General features: G+C 39.7%; 1 protein-coding gene across 1 annotated transcript in view; it reads right to left on the reverse strand.

Annotated features, from left to right (window-relative positions):
• Positions 1 to 266: 266 nt before the first annotated feature.
• Positions 267 to 17523, reverse strand: part of hpse2 (heparanase 2) — an 80190-nt gene continuing 62933 nt past the window's right edge. Inside the window, exons 8-12 of the mRNA XM_050071228.1 lie at positions 16940 to 17046; positions 16613 to 16727; positions 8583 to 8728; positions 6245 to 6391; positions 267 to 2286 (exon numbers count right to left, since the gene is read on the reverse strand). Of these exons, the coding sequence (XP_049927185.1) occupies positions 2124 to 2286; positions 6245 to 6391; positions 8583 to 8728; positions 16613 to 16727; positions 16940 to 17046 (678 nt within the window). The 3' untranslated portion in view covers positions 267 to 2123. The remainder of the gene's footprint in view (positions 2287 to 6244; positions 6392 to 8582; positions 8729 to 16612; positions 16728 to 16939; positions 17047 to 17523) is intronic.

Raw genomic sequence — 17523 nt, forward strand, 5'->3', positions numbered from 1 at the left:
CTTGCTTTTGAAATCTGCTGATGGAAAGCACGAGCAGAGTTCAAACGCACTTGCCCATGTGCGCTTATTGTATGCATTTACAGTATTTTAACAGAAAATGCATGTGAATTGAAGAATGTTCACCATTTTTGGAATTGTTAATTTATCTGTTTTTGGATTCTTCGTTCTTCACTGAGACGTGAGAAAAGCAGAGTTTTCCTCACAAGTTCAGCGTAACACTGGTGAGTAATTGACATACAAGTGATCCTTTTTTGCGACTCGGCTGTTTATACAGAAGTAGAACTTCTCTCCAAATACTCTTTTAGTTTACAAGCAACATTTAATTTCGTCTGACCAGTTGACAAACTAAAGTAGGACTGCATTCACATACAGAACAAATACAACTTTGTAGGTATTTATAGGTGTTTATTATCAATGTAAACTTTTTTTTTAAGAAAAAATAATATATAGGCACACTTTACATATTAAAATAATGCTCTCCAAAAGAAATATGAACATCTCTACATTAACTATGAACACATTCAGACGACAAATATTATTTATATTTAACATGTCGGGGCTTCTGCTCCTGCTTATCTTCCACCATGTGAGTGTAGAAATGTTACCATTGTTCTTATTCACGTCAATACAGAACACATGACATTTTTACTCACTCTGTTGTTTTAGTCTAAAGAATAACAATCCAATCTTTAAATAAAATGGTTAAAATATTATAAAACTGAACTAAAATTAATCTCAAACAGGGGTAAACCATCTTAAAAGAAATAAAATACAATAAAAAAAACCTGCACCCATGACATTTGCATCTTAAACCAGCCACCCTGTTATTCAGTACAATACAAATTATTTTAAATTTTTCTTTAAAGTCGGGGCATTAGTACCACTAGCGTAACTCTTATAAAAGAAATATAAAGACATAGCAAAGTATTTAATCATATAAATTAGGTGTATACTGTATGTAAGTAAACATATCGAGCTTATTTCCGTCACTCTTCTTTTATGTACAATACATCATCTAATAATATACGACAGTAAATCTGTACAAAATTATGTAAAATATATCATGTATATTTAGTACAAAAAACCCTAGCAGCATAAGAGGATTATAAAATGTAAGATCACACTGAAGATAGTGAGATTAAAAGGATAAAATACACCTGAAAAACTGGTAGTTTATGATTCTGGAAGTGAGAGCAAAATGTAGATTTTGTGTTGATGCAGGCTGCATGTGAGGACAGATGTTACAGATGGGTTCACATTGTTCTCCAGGTGCACATCGCTGCAACACAGCTCTAGAGACGCATCCTGGATATCGTACTCTCTGCAAAAACAGCCGTAAGAAATAACAGATTTCCCCTTTAAGCCACTCGATATGGCAAGAGAATAAACGATTAGTTTCAGAGGCAAAACAGACTGGACAGACACATCAGTAGCTTTATCAATAAAACACACACACACATACACACACACGCACACGCACACACACAAAGCACGACCTTACGCACGCCACGGCCTTTTCTCTTTGTGGAAAGGATCAAGTCAAACTGAAGTTGACTTGTGTAGGCTTCAGAAATGTTGCCTGTTCAGAGTTTTCTCTCAGTCGGTCAGTGAAAGAGAAGAGAAAAGAAAACTCTTGGCAGACACGGAGATAACAAAACTCCAAGAGAAGAAAATATAGCTTAATCAAGTCAGAGAATGTGGACTGATATCGCATAGCTTCATACAAAGCCACAAAACAGTCATACAGGTCCTGTAGCATATGAGGAGTTGTTGGTGAGAAGTGAAAGTGTTCAGTGCAGCCCTTTAAGGTTTCTGGGCAAGTATTTCTTTGTTGGACCAGAGAAGACAACAAGAGAAGAGAGAGTTTCTTTCTAGCTTAATTATTACCATTGAAATAATGCTTGAAGAGGCTGCTGTTAAACCAGAGGACCGATCTGTCTTCAAGCTGAATGTCCACTCTACTGAAGAGACAAAAATGTGAAAGTGGTATTCTGACATCCCTGTGTTCGTAAAAAATGTAAAAGCCACATCGTTGTTAAAGCTTTGGGTCGAGCTGTCAGAGGGTCTGTGGTTTGGTGGACATCTGAGCATCACTCCTGCGGCACAGGGGCGACGGATCAGTGTTATCTTCGGCAGGCGTATGCGTTAATGTTTTTGATGACATAAAAGCCTATGGTCATGGGAGGCATGGCTATTGTCCGTCCAGCCCTCAGTGTCTTAGGCTTAAACTCCGGGAATGTCTCGTTGTCCACCATGAGCAGCTTCTCCCCGTTCAGCTGGACAAATCTGCAAAGAGAAGAGGACAGGAGGTAAGGAGGTGTTAATTCTTTACCTGCCTCCTGACACATAAAACTGGTAGGTGTAGAAAAATGAGAAATAAAGACGAGGCAGCTCATGAAGTTTTTAACTCACCAACAAAAGATGGCAAAATACACCCTCAGTCTGAGAGGGTTTGATTCTGTCACTTGTACACTTGGGGGTGCTGTTGTTTCAACAATTGCAATATCACAGCTGCATAAGTGAAACCTGCACAGTTGGGAGTCAGCTGCACTAAGATAGTACATTTCAAAGAGCAAAGCAAAGAAAATATTCATCTTATGCAACAATCACTACTCCTGCTCTTTGCAGTACGTGTTACAAAGCTGCAAAAACCTTCACAGCACTGACAAGAACATCTGAAACACAGTTCTAAAAAGTGAGAAATTGTTCAAAATATTTTTTGATATAATCTAGTTTGTCATGTTCCATTCAAGTACTATTGGTTCAGACACATGTTGTTATAGTACTTTAATATGACAACCAGATTTCACAGTCTAAAAAAAGTAAATTGGCTTATTGCAAACAGCTAAAAATGTTTTATTTTCCTTTTTGCTCTCGGGGGAGATGATTTACTTTCTTCGAACAGAGGACAGAACGAGCTGCATCACAGCTGTTTATTGCAGAGGTTATTAACAGCTTCATACATTCACTCCTTTTTCTATTAGTTAGCGGGACATCATTCTAAAACAGTTATATTGTACATATTTGTTACAGTACTTTTATAATATATATTTTTCATATTTATATATATTTATGTTGTTGTACTTTTATTTCCTCTTAACATGTTTATTGTAAGCACCAAACACTTACTTGGCAAAAGACTTTATTCTAATTCTGATAATATTCAGGCATAATTTTACGATGAGAAAACATTTATAATATCAAAGAATATTAAAGAGTAGTTATCACACGTCACATGTCAGTTGTAATTTAAGGTGCACTCTTTTGCAAATGGATTATGGGGTGAATAAGGGTAATCATCACAAAAATATTGCACAATAATTATTATGATTTAAAAAAATACAGCATGAAAATATCATAAAGCTTCCTGCATAACAGTCAACATGAGGAGAACCTTCAATTTTTTTATTTTTATTTTAAAAATACCTTGTTCGTCTTTACCCTTAAAATGTGTTTAAGAGTGTTAAAGGTTTATACACCAACAAAGCTAAGGAGTTGCAGTTTAAGGTTGTATATAAACTCCAGACTAACAACAAGTTCAATCCTTCGCTTTCAAAACACTGCAATAAGTGTAAAATTTCTAGAGCTTCGTATTTCTGCCCCCCTTATTAATGACTTCTGGGTCAAAGTGTGTAAAGAAATCGAAATTATTTTTAAGACAAAAATAACTGTTGAACCTTTGTTTTGCATTCTTGGGATACAGTCAGTAGCTCTGAACCTTAGCCCCTCTTCACTATTTAGTGTAAGGAGGTGTGTTCTTCTTTAGTGGATTTCAGATACTGTTCATACAGTTTCATATTGGATCCGGAGCACCATGGAACTTAGACCTTTAGAAGGACCAGCCATTCAAGTTTATTCACATTTGGGACCCTTTTCTGGACTATATTGTAGAAATGACGGGGCCCGGGCCCTGAGGCGTGGGCTGTATGGACTAGCATGGACTGAGGTCTTGAAACACATCTCCGTGTAGGTTTTTGTGTTCAATATGCCACTACCTCTAAAATGTACTCGATTACCCCTGAGAACTGTAATGCTGTGAACCTTTACTCATTTATTTATTTTTATTTTTTTTTATTTTTGTTTTGTTTTGTTTGTTTTGATTTTTTTCTGTTTGTTTGTTTTTGGTTTGGTTTGGTCATATAGAACACATTTCCCCCGCTTACGAATTTTTTTTTTATATATATATATATTTTTATTTCTATTTTTTTTCCCGTAACATTTCCCACACTTATGGGGGGGAAAAAAAAAAAATAAATAATAAAAAAAAAATCTTATATATATGTATTTTTTCCCGCAAATGCAGGAAATGTGTTCTGTGTAAGTTAGGGAATAGGTTGAAAAGGGAAGGCATATGAAGAGACCGAGCCCTTTATTTTGTATTGTTATGATCCTCAACTCAATAAATAAAAAGTGTTAAAGTATGTGTGACATAATAAATCATGTTCTGAAAAGAATAAAGTTTTTATACTGTTTTATCACCTTTAACACAACTTTTCAACCTTGAAGTGCTGCTGTTAGTAGTAACCCTTTTTTATTATATTGTTTTACTGTAAAGTTCTCAAGAATTTAAGGATTAAGGTGAGGACTCTGGATATTTTTATGTGAACCTCAAATTCAATAAAATATCAAATAAAATTATGCTCAATGAGGAGAAGTTATGAATCAAACTGAGTTGCTCAGAGCTCCCTGAACATGCACGGACCTGAATACTTGGCCAACTTAAAAAGTCCCACTACTCAGACACGTTTATAGACATCTGGTGTTGCTAAATTCTTCATAAAAAGTCTCCCTGTGCTCCCTGCGGTAGAGGAAAGCACTTAAGGCCTGAAAAAGGCCCATCGTTAGCTTTCTCTCCTATTAACTGCCTTGCAATCCTGTTCTAACACCTAAAACATCCTCCATCATTACGCTGTTATTGAGGGATCATGCCTGAGCCGCCATTAAGGCCGTATGTCGGTATCGTATAACACATGGACACACACACGGTCCTGAATCATTAGACTGTTATTCCAGAATTTAAGGCTTAAGTGTAAGTCAGAATAACAGGCCAGAGGCTTAAAGGAGAGAGGAAGAGACAGAAAGCATACATTTATATTTTACAGGTTATTTTTAAGCAATATGACTTATATTACCTCGATACATGAAGTGTAATACATCACAGTAAAAAATATGAACAGAATTGAGAACTAGAATGGCCAAAATATACGATAGGGAATAAAAATTCACTGATAAAACATCTTCTGCAGGCTATAAAAACACACTCAAACAAAAGGCTCAGTCAGTGATTCCTTATAAAACTAGGTTGGCATGTTTCAGTTTCAGGAAAGCAGTTTATCATGACAATCTGAGTAACGGTGCTTCATTGAAAAATGATAAGGGTTTATTCTTTATTTGCTTTTAATCTTTTTGTATTATTCCTCATGTTGTCCTAAGATATCAACAATCTAAGAAGATTTTGCGTGTCAGCATTCAGCTACAAGTTTTGTGCTGTGTATTCACACAACCTGCCGACTCGGCGTGAATTACAGCTCACGTCCAACACCCATTGTTGTCTTAAAATGATTTCACTGCAGCGTGTGAAGCGCTGCTGTTTAACACCCTATTAAGGTTGGAAAAAATAAAATAATTTGAGACCCATAAAGCTGTTTATGAAATTCTTTCTCATCTCAGCGCCTTTCACACCTTTGCAAAAATAATTACTTTTTGAAAACAGCTTCGACCACAGTTTTCATCATTAGAGGAAAAATGTTTTTTAAATCGAAGGGTGAGAGCCAGAGGGGCGTAGGTGACATTTGACTGACTTTACAGGACAGACAAAATAAAAAGTGACCACATTTTGTCCCGAATTTGTTTATTGATTTTATTTTTTTATATTAAATCTCCATAAACATGTGGACGACAATATAATATAATAATGAACAATATTTTGACAATTATTTAAACATATTTTGAAGTAAAAAAGTGCATCGACGGCCTTTTTGGACCCAAACAGTTCAATGTGTTCAGTATTAAGTCTTTAAGATTTTGATTGATAACTCTGGATTGATTTATAATTCACAAGAACCCTTTTGGCAGTAGAGAGATCTACTTATACCCTGGAAATGTCTTGTTTGATCCGCACAAATGAATAAAACTGGACACTGTAAGAAACTCACACTGTTGTTTGGACAGAAAACAATTTTTCAATGCCAGCGTGCATGTGCATATGTGTGTGTATGTGCATGAGAAGGAGAGAAATACTAACTTGGCTCTCAGTCCATCAGTGCCGTAGGGTTGCAGCAGGTACTGATGGACCGTATTGTTCCGTAACGTCCCCGCCAACTTGATTTTCTTCCGCGACCGATGCAGGTTGATGATGTAGATTGTTATGGACCCCCTCACATAGTTATGACTGGTGCCGTAAAGAAGATGACAAACATCGCATTAATTTTTCTTTACTTTGTGAAGACAATCAGGGAGAAAAAAGGCTCCTCTCCACATCTGTTAATGGGGATTCATTATATACTACGTTGCCATGCTGAATAAAATTCTCTATAATTAAAGATGACTACAAAGAGAGGAAAGCCTTTGATATTTTATCACATATAGTGAAAGGATCAAACCACAGCCTCTTGATCTAATCTGGATCAAAAGGCTTGCAGAAAAATAATAAAGAAAGATAAAGCATGCTCAAGAATGGAATTCTATTAAGCAGCAAGTTATCATCTATATTTAGTATGAACCACAATAAACCACTTTTCAATTTCAAAGCAGTTATCATCCCTTTAAGGGCTATCTGATGCAAAGATCTGCTTCTCTCGTACAGTGTTCAATATTAAAACGCTGTCACTGCTTAGCCCAGGGTCAGATGAAGGGTGTGAATGCGACGGGCAGCGCTTCTTGAGTTACACAGACAACAGTGTTTGAGTCGCTCTCCTGAAAGCAAAGCACTGGGGACACAACTTGATAGGGATACTGGCCAGAGGTAAATAACTTTGCGAGACAGATAAGACAAACATGATAAAATCTAATAAGGGCCCAGATATGAGGACAAAGACAACACAGCTGTAGTGAATACCACATGTCTGCCTTGGTGTTCAGGGTCAGTGCTGGTAGACATCTCTCCCAGTCGCCACCTCCAAAATCTCATATCTTTAAAGCAATCTTGGTTTTTGGTTCAGTGTTTATCTTTGTTCCTTTGGGCTCACGGTGAGACATTTATTTCATCAACCCTGCAAGACTGCCGATATTCAATATATTTACTGGGAGAAATACTGTGTGTATGGGAACGCCGTGAGTCTGGCTCTGGGTTAAACTCTTGGAGCCTTGTCTCTGAGAAACGTGGAGCATGGCTCCGAGTGATAGATCAGATGTTAGATGGAGGTGGAGATAATAACCTCTCAGGCCTTTCAGATGATGAGGTTCTTAGCGATCCAAACCAGGAACATAAACATGTGTTGATGCTGTTTGATGTCAGAGCGTCGCTGGAAAGTGGAAAAAAATGCCATGCAAACCGCTAAAAGGGGTAAAAGGTCAGTGAAAGTCAAATGTCTAATCTGCAAAGACTTTTCAAACCACTGACTGCCTGAGCACATTTACAGTCTTTGCTGTCTTACACAGTACACTCAAACCACTATGACTACAATGGCTCGTCCACTTAAGGGCTGTCTGTGGAAAACCACAAAGTGGCAGAAATAATCGCAACTGAAACTTTGGATTCAGCTTCAGGGCTTCACTGTCTAATCACATGAGTCCATGGCTGATTGGTGCATTGAGTGGAGCTGAGCGGCACTGCATGCCATGGGCATCTCTTTACTCCCAACTTCACCATACATACCATGTGGCTGAGTGAATACACTTGTTGAAAAGTATTTCAAATATTTGCACGCATTGTCATCGGGCCTCGTGTGTGTGTTGGTTATGCAACTCCTGCCCAGTTATCGAACCATCTATCTGTGCAGTTTTTCTGAGATGCTCCACCTGTAAACGAGCCCCGTCTAGAGTAAGGCCGTAAGTCTAGCCTGGTGCTGACAGCCACTGGCCTGGGTTAAATGATAACCTTGAACAGGCCATGGTGGCAGTCTTTATCTCCTCCCGGCACAGACTGCCTTATTGTCCCTCCCCCTCCAATACCCCCCTCCAGCCAATCCGAGATGGGATAAAGGCCCGGCGCACCTTTCAGCGGCTCTTTGACGGCAGAGAGACAGAACCCACACACCTGATAAGTGATACCTGTTAAGTTTTATAGGCTGTGAGCTGTGAATGAGTGGGTGTCTGCGGTCTGCTTATTTATGGGAAGCCAAATGGGCTGGTTGGGGATTTTGTTCTTCCCCACCAGACACTGAGCCTCAGGTGTGTGTGCAGAAGGACACAGGGAGTAGGAAAAGATAAAACCGCCGCAGTCTGTTTCCCATCTAAATCTTCAAGGACATTCAAGTATTGCTACACATCACTGAGAGGCCGAGAGGATGTGTGCTTTGTCATCTGTCAGCTTCAAATGAAAAACTAAAAATCAAAGTACTGTACATAATGATGTGCACACTCTCGCTGTGTTAAAGTGCAGGTTACAAACTAATCCAAGGTGGTTTGGCTGTAGCACATACTTGGAGTAGCTGGTACAGTGGGCGTAGATGCGTAGCTTGTCTCGTATGACTCGTCCTGGTTGCGGCTTCCTCTGCAGTCCAGCCACACGCACAGCTAAAACCCTCGGACCAACCAGATGCTTGAAGAGCAGAGAGAACCAGTAATCCTGTAAGAACAACAGCAACACATACGCACACACACAGACACACATTTGGCATTAGTTTGTTGACAGTATGGGTTCATTCTATCTTAATGCTCGACACAGAATTCACCTAATAGTTGTTTTAACATACAATGCAAAAGCAGGCAGGTGTGGAATGGAAGTTTTAAAGATCTGATCTGACTGAACATCAAACTCCACCATAGTTAAAGGAACAGTGTGTGGGATATGGTGGCATCTTGCATCGAGGACTGCAGATTGCAACCAGCTGAAACTTCTCCCGTGTGCCAAGTGTGAACTTCAGGTTAGGATTCATTCAGTATTCATTGTCCAAGAGGTTTTTGAATAATCCACAGAGGTCTCTTCCTCTCCAAAAGAAATGAACCAGTTGATTAAAACTAGTAAAAACATTGAATGAAGCAGTTTCGATTTACAAATCAGTGTTTCTCTGATGCCGTTTGGCTCATCACAGACGAGCCCCTAGCCCAGTAACTGCTAATGTCTGCTAATTACTTAAAATCCAGACACGGGGGGATTTTTTTTTTTTTTTTTACAGAGAGCAGAAGTATCTGGGTCTCTTTTTCTCTAAAACAAAAAGAAAAATACACTGAATAAAGCAGTTTCAGTATCAGTGTTATTCCGATGCTGTTTGTTGTGGAGGGGCTGCTAATCAACACAAAGATGCGAATAGCCATGTGAATGGGCAACTGTAATACATGGCAGTGCAAGATGGTGGACTCTGTGGTAGGGCTGGACATTTCATGTGACTTTCATATTTGAGTACTTGCGTTAAATTATTATAGAGTACTCGAGTACTGGCCTAACATTATAATAGGGGTGTAAATTGAGCAACAACGGAAAACAAGTGTAATTTAGAATTCATTTATTGGACAACCAGGCCTCAATTAGACTAGTAAACGTAACAAGAAAAATCAGCAAACTTGCTGTTGCTCCTGTTAACGTTACACAGGTTAGACGCAGCACTGAAGGACCATCTCTGGAACCGATCTCCTCGAGGTTAGTTCAACTTCTGCCTGGCAAGCAAGAGCTAACACAGCAGCAGCGGTTAACATCCAACACCAAGCTGTTTAAGGGTCCACACAAACTCACACTGACACCATTAAACCCGTTAAATAACATTGGGTAACATTAGCCATGTGATGCTAAAAGGTAGCCCCATCAACTGTGTGTGTGTGTGTTTGTGTGTGTGTGTGTGTGTGTGTAAGATAAGAAAAATAATGATCACATGTGGGTGGGGCCCCGATGAGTACTCTATATGTTGAATGAATACTGACATCCAAACGAGCACTCGAGTACTCATGCCCATCCCTACTCTTTATTCAGGTGATTATACACCAAAGAAAACATACGTGTTATATCATATTCCATTTCTGCCAATATAGTATCCCCCTGAATCATACACACTGAACCTTTAAACACGAGGGTAAATCAAACATCAGAATCTTTATTGAAAGAGACCATTTATCACAACAATGTTGGATTCTGGATTCCCATGAAAGAAAATATTCCTAAAATCTCCATTTTGCTTCTTCAGCCATGAAATGCTTTACCAGCTGTGAGACTTAGAAATGTGCCAGCAAAGCAGCTTGTCTGCGACCGGGTGAAAAAAGAGACATATTGCACAAAAATGTCAAGTCCAAATATGTCAGCACTTTGACATTCGACATTTAGTTGGAGCTGATTGCCCCATGTAGCATGTCACATTGTATCCAACAACCGCTGACCCATTTAGAATTGACAGGTCTTAAATATGACATTTTTACAAAATATTATGCTCCATCATGAATTGCTGTTTTGGGTTATCATTGTTGAGTGGTCCACCATACTGTGTCTCACTCTACAGACTACACAGACTCAACACCTCTCCGAGAGACCCAGAACAACATGTGTTCCTCAGGAAGTTCTCATGCAATCCTGCATATGGCAACATTTAAGGGCTTCTTTTTTCCACGGAGGCTTTAACTTAATTTGCTGCCAAGGCATCGAAGAAGCAGAGCACAGTATGGAACTGTATAGTGCTGGCCACAGGCAGAGGGATGGATGGATGAATGTATGGCCAGACCTGTGATCTATGATTATTACATAGTGTATAAAACAAAGAACAGTTATGAGTCTGGAGTTTTATTTGTGCAAGATGGCCGGAGTGATGCTACACTCTTCCTTTGTTTTTAAATTTCAAAACTTGATTAAAAGAAACCCTCAATAAATTCATTCTTTCAACGGGAACTGGTGGGACAGAAAACTAAATTTTTTTTTGGCTGGGGGATCACCTGGGGTCCTAAATCCCAGCAGCTCTGACTGTCTGCATGTTTTCCTGTCTAATTGCCTGTCTGTCTGTCTCCCTATTCTTTCTCTGCATTTATTTTCACCCTGTCTCGTTTGCCTTCAACTCTCCAAACAGACAGATGTCATTTGGTGGAACAACCATCACTTTGAGATCCAATCAAAATACCATATAGACCAACAAACAGAAAGAAAGACAAGCAAGTAAACAAGTAACATGTCAAGGACTCAAGAAAAGTAAAACCATACAGCAATCAAACCTCAGCTGCACAGTTAAGGGAATAAGAGCACAATAACAAGGGGAATAAAAAATACTGTTCAGTGTTCAGCTAAATAGGGCCAATGAGTCAGACTGCCTGGTTGAGACACTTTTAATCCATAAGAATCCAGAGATCAAAGTATGAGGTCATACTGTTACACGGGAAGTTCAACATTTCAGTGTTTTTAATTTAACTAAATCCGTGAAGAAGTCAGAGCAGGCTCTAATTAGGTTTCCCATAAAATAATAAAAAGATAACAGCTGTTAAAAATGAAGGCAAAAGCATATCCAGGAAAAGGTAAAAATATGTGTGACATGCAGAGTCATGACGCTTTGCAAGTCAGAGGTTCAATATTAGCAGAAGGGGCTGTTATGGCCAAGATACACCAAACCGACATCATAGAACGAGTTGCGACGGAACCTGACTGTTGCATCGCATCATGTTGGCTGTGTCTTAGCCAAAAGCACTGAAACTGCACTGCTCTGCACTGAAAGACCTGACAGACCGAGCCGAAAGACGGCCGTTGGCCAGTGTTGGGCATCATTAAGCCTTTGTCGCCCTAGTCTTTGAGGTATATCCTAAACCTTTGACCCTCGTCTGTTTTTTTCTGGCAAATTCAGCATGTTGAATCAGCGTTCCAGATGGCGGAGCCCGTCGGTGAACGAAATCACTCTTAGTGGCAGTTCAGCGAAGTGGACGACAAGAGAAGCGTAAGTGAGAAAAGCAAAAAAACAACTAAAGTCAAGAGGCTGTGAGACCTTTGAATATTGTGTAAGTTTTTTTTAAGCTATTGAGCTCTTTGGTAGAAACGTTTTGTGCTGGTTTGTGTTATTGTTCACTGGCGCAAAGTTAATATGCTTTGTCAACATTGGATTATATTGTTAATGTGCTAACTGGCTAACTAGCTTCATGATGGTCTTGTGGTTTCCCTTTTCAAATAATGAATACAGACAACCACCCCCTGCTGGTATGAGAAAGTTATTTCCTTTCATGCAGGCATAAAACGTATGTGCTAGTCGGCCGCCAGTTGTAGTCTTTGCAGTGTGTTTATGTGCAATTTTTTGCTAAGACGTACATGACGTGATGCAACGCAACTAGGGCTGCCCCATCTAAGATTTTTCCTTGTCGACCCATAGTCATCATTTGGGCCATTAGTCGTCTTGTCGCCCACATGTTTACAATATTAATTTAATTATTAAATTATATATTTTGGGCAGGGCAACACAATGGTTTGAGTTCAAGGTGTGAGAAAGAATAGTATCAGTAACATTGTTAACACTGTGCTACATTACAGAGAAATACAAAACCGTACTAATGAACCTTCATTAATATAGGCCTATATCTTATCTACAAGTGCACGTCACACACTGAGTGAGCCGCCTGTTAATGACGCTGTCGGTAAAGCAGTAATGATTATGCTAACTGGCTAATGGGCATGTAGCTACTTCCATGTTTCAGATGATACGCCATGTTTGTAGTCGACCAATGAAGATCAGTTTACATATCACCTTGGGTTTGTCCTTCACCTTCTCAAAATGACCCCACACTTTGGATTTCCTGCCCGACATGTTATTAACTAGCCTGTGGAATTACCACAGGTACCAGCCCTGGAAATATACATGACTCCTGTCTGACTGCTGAGCGTGGACACTTCCTGTGTCTGTCCTTTAGAAATTAAATTCCCACATGGTCCAGTCATATACGTTTTGATTATTTATTTTGACAGGCGCAGCTCCTAATAGAGTTTCATGTTTGTTTGGATTTTTTTTCTGCAACTAAGCAACCAATGAAATCTTGCCGACTAATTACCTTTCTCGTCGACTAACATTTAGTCCACTATTAGAGGGCAGCCCTAGATGCAACAGACAGCTGTTGTTGCCTGTAGTTCTTTGATGTCGTTTTGGTGTCTGGGCCTTAACACACCTACACCACAAAGACAACAGCCAACAGACAACTAGCACATATGTTCTGCGCGCCTTCGTAAGAGGGCTCTCCGTACCAGCAGGCGGCTACAGTCTGTATTCGTCATTCAAAATGGGAAACTGGAAGACCGACAGGACGTACACAAGACGCTAGTTAGCCAATTAGCACATTAACAACACGAAAGAACAAAGGATATTTACCGTGCACTAGCAAACAATAACATGAATAATTACAAACGAGAGCTCAATGGTTAAAAAAAACAAAACTTCCCTCATATAACTGCTTTGTTTGGATCTCACTCGCTCTTGACTTCTGCTTCTTTTCTTGTGCACTGAGTTGAACTGCCAGTCAGAATGATTTCATTCACCAAAGGGCTCCGTCAACTCTGAAACCAATATGCTGAATTGGCCAAAAAAGTTGTCAAAGGCTGACTACTGCCAAGGGTGCGGGACACAGCTCCAAAACTGGGGTGACAGACGCTCAGTGATGGCCGACCATCAGCTTGGTGTATTAGGGCCCTTTGAGACAGGCTAAACTGTGAGAGCAGCGTAGTGCCTCATCACTCTTCTTTGTATGTGAGATGTAGGTGGGGGCTAGACAACTGTATGTATTCGCCTGAAATATTTTCTGTCTTCAGAGCATTTGAAGGACAACCTATTCAGACAGGAACAATATGCATTTTCCTGCTGCCAGACACTGAATACTGACATCTCTGTTTCTCAAAGAATTCATTTTACTTCGCTTTAGTTTGGGAGTTCACAACCCAAGAGACAACAGAGAGGATGATTGGGACAGGAGAGGAGGTAAGAAAAGGGATAACTCTGGAAAAAAGTGAAGTGGTTGAATCATTCAGTGGGCGGAGGGGTTTTAACTGGATTCTACCAATGGGGGAGTCGTCCTGTAGGGGAAGGGTCCAGGTCATAAATTTCCCATGCATTGGACAGGTTGGCCTGGCAGTGAATTCTCTCAGCAGGTAGGCTGTTGCAGCCTTCAGACATCCAGCCATGTTAAAAGCATTGTTATCCTAGCGGGAGATGGTCATTCCCAGAAAAATAATGAAAACGAAGCAGGAAAGAAAAATGAAGCCATTTCGATTTTTAATATCTTATAGATGAAGTGAGGCAGAAGAAAGTGCATGCCGGCTCGAGGCAACTAATGAGGGATTCAGTGAGAAATTATTGTTAGATAAGTTCATGAGCCCAACCGTTTAGTTCATGAGCCCAGTAACATTAGCTGTTAAAATGGTATTTTGGGACTGCCAATACGCCGTTCTGGCAGCTATTTCTGACCAAAGCAAGAATAAAAGAAGCTTGAATAATAACAAATGTTTGATTCCATCATCCAGTTTTCCTTTATTGCTGAAACAATGATTTACTGTGCACACCCTTAATGTACGCCTCTAGCCCCTGCTCTGCCTCAGCTTAATATAAATCCCTTTTTACGAACTTAATAAATCTTTTTTATGAACTTGGCTCATGGTAGAATTTTATCACTTCTTCACACTTCTAATTTTTTCCCCAGCAAAATGAGATCAGTTTAATTCTAAGTCAAGACTTCAAAGTCCCCGTTTTAAGAGTAATAAATTAGCAAGACAATTAGCAAAAATGCAAACATCTCACATCCAACTTGGAGTACAAGGAAGGAACATAAGTTTGAGTTATGTGTTTTTAAACAGGTAATGCACTGCACTGTGGCCATTCCTTCCTTATCATTAAAAAAATGTCCAACTGGTCTGGTCCGTCCCCCTCCTGCTGCTGTGTTAAGACAAATGAGTATGTCTATTATGTCTACAAGTATCTCAGTTGGTGAGATGTATGTGTTAAGTCTGTTTATTGGTGGCTTTGTGATGTGATGCAATGCCTTTGTGATTATACTGCTAACCAGTGTCCCCACATGGACAATTAAAGTATCTAACTCTATCATTACGACCTGTTAAGTATGTCTCCTACACATCTGTGTTGTTAAAATTCTTGTCCCTTCATAGGCGGATCATTAGGGATGAAACAGTTTCCGGGGTTACGATAAACCGCGGTTAAATTCCGAACATTGAGTCTCACCAGTGCAAATTTTAACTATCAGTAAAACCATGTGAGGTTACACCGCTTTTAAAAACACAAGGTAAATAATGTCCAGCATCATGGATAGATTACTGAACAGGCCTACCAGTTACAGGCGCAAAATGTCACTCGAAGAGACACGTACCAACCAGGAAGAGACTCAAAATGACAAAAATAGATTCAAAAGAAGTGGAAACAGAAACAGAAACTACAAGTGGCAAAACAACCACGAAGAGACACAAAATTACCTCAAAGGGACACAAAACAAGCACAAGGAGACACATGACCACACTCAACATTTCCAAAAAGACACACAAAACCACTAAAAGATGCACAGTGACAGCAGAGTGGCACATAACAACAACAACAAAAAAAATCAAAACCACCACAAAGTCCGTGCTATTTGCTCCTATGAAGAGGAGGTGGTAGGGCCTTTTGTCTATCTGTGCCCAGGGGCCCATTGTCTCATATTGTCCAACATCATCCAAAGTTAGCATCAGTCTCACAGACACAGACACATAGGCGCGGCATGAAACATGGGTTTGTTTTGCTACTCTCTTGCTAACAGAGTGGGCATGGGCAAACCCAATGAAGCTACTGGTTTCTTGTACTCATGAACAATAACGCAGACTCTCGAGCAAGCATTTCAAAGACTGGCTATCTTTATTGTTAATGCACATTTGGCATGCCTTTATAGTGTTTAGATTAAGTACCGGTTTTAGGTGTTATTTTAGTTTTTATGGATTATTATTTTTGTTTAGGATAAAACTTGAGATAATTTCAAGTGAGCATCAGTACTTGTTGGACATTTCAGGACACTTTTTTCATCTCTACTGATCATCAACCATCTCAGATGATTAATTCAGTGTAGAGGACTGAACTTGTATTTCTGTCCCTGCATGATTCAGACCAAACCACGGAGGGACTCGGGATTGGGCAGTTCCATTTCACACAGTGTTGCAGGCTATTTTACTAACATGCCTGTGCATCAGCATCTCAGGTTGCAGATCTCTCAGCAGCTGACTGTCCCGCACAGAGAAGCACACAGTTGTGATGGGGGTTGAGCGGAGCAGTGACACTGTCCTGAGCTACTGACAAAGAGCTAAAGTTACATGGCATTTCGCCCCCGCGTCTAAGCACTCATCACCACTAAACGCCTTTCATCTCGCCTAATAGCTCCCACGGGAAAGAGCGAGAGGTGCCATCGAGGCACTGGGTCTGGTACAGGAAAGGTCCAGAGCGAAACAGGACTGCTCAGGTCAGATCCTTGTTATTACAGTGAGGAAGGGTGAAAAGAGAAGCATTAGCCATTCTAATATTAGCTGAACTGACACTGAAAGACTCACGGGTAAAGGGTTAAAGTTCTGGTCCACAAAGTGTGTGTATCCGTAGTCAAAGAATGAGTGACGCAAGACAACATCAATCCCCTGCACAGCAGCCATACCCAGCGCGTTCACCCACCTGGAACACATATGAACACACAGAAAGGACATATTTGGAATGATTTTGACTGTGATACACATTGCAAAAAAATATGGGGAATAAATACTTTTTCTTAACAAATATAAAGTCGTCTTGCGCAGCTGGCTTAGTTCATTATCATCAAAAGATCCTATCTACAAAACACACCACAACTGTTTCTCGAGCAGCTACAGTATGGTAACGGTACTTACAGGAAGCCAGCAGCATATGTGTCAGAGAGATTACTGATGCCTCCTGCCCACGCCGGCCCCAGTCCACCCAGCCACACCTTCTTACCAGGAGTGTGTGTGTTCACAACCTGCAACGAGTGATAGACACACAGGTCAGGGTTCTTACATATTACCCATTAAAAATTCCATATTCTTCCACACTTCACAATAGATTTTTCAAACTATATTTGACATCTGGGTACAAATAGCTACATGTTTGTCATGTAAATAAATGGTTTTTAAAATCCAACTGTTAACATGTATGTGCATTCTGACTTTGTATGTCATTAGGTTGCCACATCATTAGCAGAAGTTTGTGGCCAGCTGCTGTAGCTCATTCAAATGAATTATTCTTATTCAATTATTATTCAGCTGTGCTATATTTTCCTTTCTTGAATGTATATATTAATTAAACATACAAAGCACATAACTGTACATATTTCTTATGTTAACTCTAATTCTATTGCTGTTTATTCTACTGATCATGTCATACTCACAGCCTGAGCACAGTGACGATATATATTTTACTTTATTTCAATTTTTTTATTTTATATCTTGAGTAACTA

The sequence above is a fragment of the Epinephelus moara genome, chromosome 19, assembly GCF_006386435.1.
Source record: "Epinephelus moara isolate mb chromosome 19, YSFRI_EMoa_1.0, whole genome shotgun sequence".
Lineage (NCBI taxonomy): Eukaryota > Metazoa > Chordata > Actinopteri > Perciformes > Serranidae > Epinephelus > Epinephelus moara.